This window comes from Gopherus flavomarginatus, chromosome 2, assembly GCF_025201925.1.
Source record: "Gopherus flavomarginatus isolate rGopFla2 chromosome 2, rGopFla2.mat.asm, whole genome shotgun sequence".
NCBI classification, from domain to species: Eukaryota; Metazoa; Chordata; order Testudines; family Testudinidae; genus Gopherus; species Gopherus flavomarginatus.
The window spans coordinates 28334149-28341427 of record NC_066618.1 but is presented as its reverse complement, the minus strand read 5'-3'; the positions used below and the strand labels follow the sequence as shown (position 1 = coordinate 28341427).

The window sequence follows — 7279 nt, the reverse complement described above, 5'->3', positions numbered from 1 at the left end:
TGTCTGAGAACAGGATCTATAAGAATGGGTTGTGGGAAAGGAGTCACATAAAAAAAGTACTGTGACTCAAAATCAAGAGTTTTGCATAGTTCCCCATCTATATTAATACAGCTGGCTGGCTTTTGCAAACTTATTTTAATATACTGTACTATAGCTTCTGAACAACAGTAATGTAGGCAGACTGAACTAACCGAAGAAATAAAACAAGGCTTATTTTGTTACAGTCTTAATAAGAGCTCTTGGATTCTGCTTCCTAGTGCTGGACTAGGCTAGCTTCTGGAGCACTCCATTCTAGTTAGTTTCCCTCTGTAGCCCCTTCCCTGTTTAAATCCGCTGCGGAAGTAGCATTAAATGAGGCTCTTTTTTTCTTGGTGCAATGATGACCTCTTGTAGCAGTGATTTTTTCCCCTATTTATTATTTAAATATCTTTGAGTGTACAGCAGATACCGGCTAGGCAAAGCTGCTGAGTTCCACTTTTGTATTGCAATAGTAGGATGTAATCAGGTGGCACAAATCTGCTATCATTGTGGCATTTTGAAGGGTCTTTCCTCAGTTTTTGCTGACAGTTTGTGCAATTCAGGCTTCTTTTAATGAAATTTTTCAACATTTTGCTCTGGCAAATCTATGGTAGTTAGGAGCCTAAATACCTTTGAGGATCTGGGCCTATATGCTAGCTTTATCTCCCAGTGAGATATTTTGCACATGTGTAACCCACCCATCTCCTGGGTGTGGTGTTCTGTCCCATCTAGTTGCACTGAGACCACTTAGGGTACGTCCGCACTACAGCTTAAAATTGATATTAGTAAAATCGATTTTATAAAACAGGGTTTATAAAATCGATTTTACGCGTCCACACTAGGGCACCTTATGTCGGTGGTGTGCGTCCATGGTCCCTGGCGTCCATCGATTTCAGGAGCGTTGCACTGTGGGTACCTATCCCACAGTTCCTGCAGTGTTCCCTGACCCTTGGAATTATGGGTTACTACCCCAGTGCCTGATGGGGCAAAAATCACTGTCGTGGGTGGTTCTGGGTACAGCCTCACCCCCTCCATTCCTGAAAGCAGCAGACAGCCATTTCGCGCGTTTTTTACTGGGTGAAGTGAGCAAATGCCATTTTACAGCAAGCATGGATCCTGGTCTGATCAGTACCTTGATCGTGGACGTTGTAAACAGTTCACGCATTCTCGTGCTGTCTATGCTGAACCATGAGCAGCAAATGCAGGAGAGGATGCTGCAGCGACGGCAGCGCGGCGACGAGACTGATGAGGACTTGGAGACCGACTTCTCCGAAACCGCGGGCCCCCGCGCTTTGGAGCTCCTGATGGTAATGGGGGAGGTTCTAACCATTCCTCGCCAATTTTGGGCCCGGGAAACAAGCACAGACTGGTGGGACCGCATAGTTTTGCAGGTGTGGGACGATTCGCAGTGGCTGCGGAACTTTCGCATGCGTAAGAGCACTTTCTTTGAACTTTGTGACTTGCTTTCCCCTGTCCTGAAATGCCATAATACCAGGATGAGAGCAGCCCTCACAGTGGAGAAGCGAGTGGCAATAGCCCTCTGGAAGCTTGCAACGCCAGACAGCTACCGGTCAGTCGGGAATCAATTTGGAGTGGGCAAATCTACTGTGGGGGCAGCTGTGCTGGAAGTAGCCAAAGCAATCATTAAGCTGCTGCTACGAAAGGTTGTGACTCTGGGAAACGTGCAGGTCATAGTGGATGGCTTTGCTGCAATGGGATTCCCTAACTGTGGGGGGGCCATAGATGGAACCCATATCCCTATCTTGGCACCGGAGCACCAGGGCACCCAGTACATAAACCGAAAGGGGTACTTTTCAATGGTGCTGCAAGCACTGGTGGATCACAAGGGACGTTTCACCAACATCCACATGGGATGGCCAGGAAGGGTTCATGATGCTCGTGTCTTCAGAAGCACTACTCTGTTTAAACGGCTGCAGCAAGGGACTTACTTCCCAGATCAGAAAATTACAGTTGGAGATGTTGAAATGCCTGTAGTTATCCTGGGGGACCCAGCCTACCCCTTGATGCCATGGCTCATGAAGCCATACACAGGCAGCCTGGACAGTGGTCAGGAGTTGTTTAACTACAGGCTGAGCAAATGCAGAATGGTGGTAGAATGTGCATTTGGCCGTCTTAAGGCGCGCTGGAGAAGCTTACTTACTCGCTCAGACCTCAGCCAAACCAATGTCCCCTTTGTTATTGCTGCTTGCTGTGTGCTCCACAATCTCTGTGAGAGTAAGGGGGAGACCTTTATGGCGGGGTGGGAGGCTGAGGCAAATCACCTGGCCACTGATTACGCGCAGCCAGACACCAGGGCAATTAGAAGATCACACCAGGAAGCGGTGCGCATCAGAGAAGCCTTGAAAACGAGTTTCATCATGGACCAGGGTACGGTGTGACTGCTGTGTTTCTTTCCCCTTCATGAACCTACCCCCCCCATGTATTGACTCCTGCTGCTGCAAGCAAGCTTCCCTCCACCCTTCCATAACAGCTTGCTTATGGAAATAAAGTTACTATCTGTAACCAACCCACCCTCCCACTGCCTTTGAATAGCATGTCCTTATAAGAAGAATAAAAGAAATGAAAAGGTACCCTGGGAGTGGTTTGGGAGGAGTATAGGAGGGAAGAAAAATGCCATTAAGGGCATTTCAATGTAATGACAGCCTTTTGGTTGGACTGTCCACAGGGGTGGAGTGGGCAGGTGCAGAAAGCCTTCCCCCACGCGTTCTTACACGTCTGGGTGTGGAAGATATGGGACATGGTGAGTACTGAGGGAGGTTAAACATGGGCTGGAGTGGCACTCTGTGACCCCGCAGCTCTTCCACCAGACTTCGGAGGATGTCAGTTTGATCGCGCAGCAGCTCCAGCGTTGCAGCCCGCCACCGCTGATCTTCCTGCCGCCACATCTCATCTCGAGCGTCCCTCCTGTCCTCACGTTCACTGGCAGCGTCCCTGTACTTTGCGACCACGTCTTTCCACTCCCCCAGATGAGCTCTTTCACTGCGGGTTACTGCCATTATTTCTGTGAACATCTCCTCCCGTGTCCTCTTCTTCCTTATTCTCCTTATCTGACCTATCCGTCGGACTGTGGTAGGGAGGCTTGAAAAATGTGCAGCTGCATGAGTGGGGGAAAAGAGTGATAGAAGGATCATAAGAGATACATTTCACAGAACAATGGTTATACTCTTTCACAGTGAACTACACTATTCACCGTACGTAGCACATGTCACTTCACTACAAGGTCGCCTTTGGATTCTTTTAGTATTTAGTGCTTGCTGCTGTGGTGTCAGAGATCAACACAGACGCAGGTCCGGGGATTACAAATCAGCTTGCTGGCGGACATGGTAAGGCTAATGGCAGTGAACCGTGCAACCTCTTTTATTACCCTGAACCCCTGGCTATTAACAGGTAACATTCATGCTTGGCAGCCAAACTGCTAAAAAGCTAATCTTTTGCTTCTTTTCTTATGCCATCAGAAAGGTTAAGCTCTAGAGGAAAATTGTGAATGGTTTCCCCCCCCACTCTGCATGTCTGCTGTAATGGCAGGTCACTTTACCGCCTCCCCCCTCCACCCTCTACGCCTTGGCAATTAGCAGCGATAATTCCTGCTGCCCAAATGCTAAAATGGTCAGCGCCATTAGAGACACCTCCCCGTAGGAATGTGCAGGTTTTTACCATCCCCCACATGGCTAACTGCTAGGAAAGGTTTTTTATTAAAGGAGCAGGAAAGCAGAAACGAAGGAATGGTCATCTCTGTCCCCTTAATAAAGTACATTACTTTTTAACAGGTGACCATGAACGATATCACTCTCCTGAGGATAACAGTAAGAGAAAAAGAAATTATGCTTTTTGAATGCCAGCAATCCCCGGGGCCATACGCAGCTAGGCTTTGTCATGCAATGATACCCGATCACGTGCTCCAGGCATGGCGTGGTAAAGTTTCGCACCATGGTGGACGGAATAAGGCTGCCCTGCCCAGAAGCCTTCTGCAAAGGCTATTGGGGTACCTCCAGGAGTGCTTCATAGAGATGTCCCTGGAGGATTTCCGCTCCATCCCCAGACATGTTAACAGACTTTTCCAGTAACTTTAATGCCAGCTACTGCATGCAAGCCCTCATGGCAAATCAATCATTAAAAAACGGTTGCTTTTAAACTATGGTTTTTATTTAAAAAAGTACACTCACCAGAGGTTGCTTCCATGGCTTCATTGTCTGTGCTAGTGGCTTGAGAGGGCTGGGAGGGTACTTCTGTCAGGCTGAGGAAAAGCTCCTGGCTGTTGGGGAGAATGGAGTGCTGTGTGGTCTCTGCCATCTCGTCCTCCTCCTGTTCCTCCTCCACATCTTCGCCGTCCTCAGAATCATCAGCAGTGGCTGAGATTACTACCCCCACCTCTGAATCCACAGACAAGGGGGGGCTTGTCGTGGCACAGTTACCTAAAATTGTGTGAAGCTCCGCGTAGAAACGGCATGTTTTTGGGCCAGATCCGGATCTGCCATTTGCTGCTTTGGTCTTCTGGTACGCTTGTCTGAGCTCCTTCACTTTAACTCTGCACTGCACCGAGTCTCTGCTATGGCCTCTCTGCCTCATGGCATTAGAAATCTTTTCAAAAGTTTTCTCATTTCGTCTACTGGAACGCAGTTCTGATAGCACAGAATCTTCTCCCCATACTGCGATCAGATCCAATAACTCCTGTGTGTTCCACGCTGGAGCTCTTTTCCTATTCTCAGGAGACTGCATTGTTACCTGTGCTGCTGAGAGCTCCACGCTGGCCAAACAGGAAATGCAATTCAAAAGTTCCCGGGGCTTTTCCTGTGTACCTGGCCAGCAGTAGAGTTCCTTTACCTGTCCAGAGCGGCCACTGGTGCACTGTGGGATACCTCCCGGAGGCCATTAACTTCGATTTCCGTCCACACTAGCCCAAAATTGATTTTGTAAAATCGATTTTAGGGTTACTCCTTTCATTTAGCTGGAGTACATAAATCGATTTTAAGACCCCTTAAAATAGATTTTAAGTGCCTTGTAGTGTGGACGGTTACAGAGTTAAATTGATTTAACGCTGTTTAAATCGATTTAACGCTCTAGTGTGGACCTGGCCTTAGAGAGACAGATTAATGAGTCTGTTCTACAGCCTTAGCTAATAGCCAGTTGGCTTTTAGCTCCTGTGGTAGATACTCATGCACTAAGCTCCAGAGGCCCCAGTTTCCATCCTGCCTGCTGACTTTTACAAGCGGGGGCTAGTCCTGGATTTCACCTGAGAAAACACTTGCATTATTTTTATTTGTATAGTGCTGCGGGACTCTAGTCATGGACCAGAACCCCATTTTGCTAGGCACTGTACAAACACAAACCAAAAAGACAGTCCCTGCCCCACACAAGCGTCAGACATGCAATTCACTTCTATAGTTCTGCTTTGCGAAGAGCAAACAGTTCTCAGCTCTTTAGTTAATCTGATCCAAGGGGTCGTCCCGCAAATGAAATGCATGATGTTGTTATGTTTAAGGGAGTGGGGCTTTTAGAGTCTTCCTTTTTGATACTGGCAGTTGAAAGTGACATATGGCCTTTAACGTAAGAGCCAGTCATGTTTTTATAAAAAGCTTGTGTGCGGATCTATTTTAGTAAGCTGCCCCACACTTCCATTCTCGATATCTTCATTGGTATGAACTGGAGGACGTTCATAGAGGAATCTGCCTCTGAACTCTTTAAATGCAGATTTTAAGAATAGTTGTCTTTGTGTAATCCTGTTTCATCTTAAAGCTCTTCCTTCCCCCCACCTCCCTAACCCAGTTAAATTGTCTTTTGATCATTACAAAAAGATTCTGATTGAATCAGTAATGATGCACTACTGCTCCCCACCAATCTGGATATGACAGTTATCATTACATTTGTGTATGAAGTTTCTTGAGTTCTCTAGATGTGTCTGTCTATTTTCTTGTACCATGCTCAACACTGTGGTATCTTTAAGCTCCTGTGACTAGTAGTTTAGGCTCTGCCTCTCTTCCAGGCTATATATTTGTTAAAATATGGACAACCCAAACTACATCCATATTACTCCTGTGATGAACCTAATTCCATTTCTCATCTCCTCAAAGGAGATGCTTCTTTTTTGGATAAGCAGTTTGCCTTTTGGGCTAGATCCTGCTAACCTCATTTCTCTTCTATTTTTCTATCTAGATCCTCATATTGCACTCATTTCTATAATTTCGGAGTGCCTTTCAGCAGTGCATTAGGCAACTGTGATATTTGGTTCTTTCTTTCATCCTGTCTCCAGGGAGAAAATTGTGTACAGCGGAGCATATTGTTTTGGAGTTTAAATATATGCACATGTTGCTATACGTTTGTTAGAGAAGGCAACCTCAAAGAAATGTGTCCTGCGCTTACTGCAGAATGTGGTCAGGTTTGCAATGGTCCGTTGTTCCTCAGGGAGTTAATTTCACAGTCTCAGATTGGCCCCTGAAAGAAGCTCTATCTCCTGCACAGATGAGCTTTACCCTTATTACAGAAAGTTTCATTGTGCCAGAGAAGCAAGGTTGTTGACCATGGTCTTCATCCTGATGATCTTTAGCTATCCTGGGCCCAGGCCAGGGAATACCTTGAAGATAAAGACCAAGACCTTGAACTTGATTCCATATTGTAGGGGAAGACAGTGTAGGGAGCAGGTTTGATGTGTTTGTGGTAGCCAGTGTTGCTGAGGAGATGTGCTGTGGTGTTCTGTACCAGATGTTCCTAAATGCTTAAGGCTTCATGGTCAGGTATATTGCTTCACTGTAGTCCAGCCGAGAGATGATGAAGAGGTGAATAACTAAGGCCAGGTGGTCATTTGCCAGGATGGGATAGATTCTCTTTGCCAAATGGAGATTGCTGCTATGTGAGAACTTAGCACCAGTGACGAAACCAGCAGCACTCCTAAGCTATGGACTGAATTGGCCAATTGTGGGTGTATGCCTTCAGTGGAAGGAGACTACCCCTGGCTGCAAACTCTTCAAAGTGCTTTCTGCTGTCCAGCAACATAACGTCTATCTTGCTTGGGTTCAGCTTCAACAAGCTGTTATTCCTCCATGAGCTCTGTCTGAGGTCAGTAGAAGAACTTGGATAAGCAGGAGTTGACTGTTAACCTGGGGAAAAGGGAGTCATTGGCCAACTCTATATCTGTCCTTGAAAAGTGAGTAGTTTGAACTCAGGATAATTTGGCACCCATATATTTCTATTAGATTGTACCTCGCTTTGTATTTTCAGCTGCATGCTCTGCACTGTTGATTGAGTT

General features: G+C 46.5%; 1 protein-coding gene across 1 annotated transcript; it reads right to left on the bottom strand.

Annotated features, from left to right (window-relative positions):
- Positions 1–2600: 2600 nt before the first annotated feature.
- LOC127044367 (uncharacterized) lies at positions 2601–5000 on the bottom strand. The gene is made up of 2 exons (XM_050939152.1): positions 4203–5000; positions 2601–3133 (listed from the first exon to the last, which is right to left on the bottom strand). The coding sequence occupies exons 1-2, from the start codon at positions 4753–4755 to the stop codon at positions 2667–2669; spliced, it is 1020 nt and encodes a 339-aa protein (XP_050795109.1). The 5' UTR covers positions 4756–5000; the 3' UTR covers positions 2601–2666.
- Between the last annotated feature and the right edge of the window lie 2279 nt (positions 5001–7279).

Coding starts and splice junctions, on each gene's coding strand:
- LOC127044367 (XM_050939152.1), bottom strand. CDS start 4,755: ATGCAGTCTCCTGAGAATAGGAAAAGAGCTCCAGCGTGGAACACACAG. Junction 3,134..4,202: donor AGCCATGGAAGCAACCTCTG/GTGAGTGTACTT, acceptor CCACTCATGCAG/CTGCACATTTTTCAAGCCTC.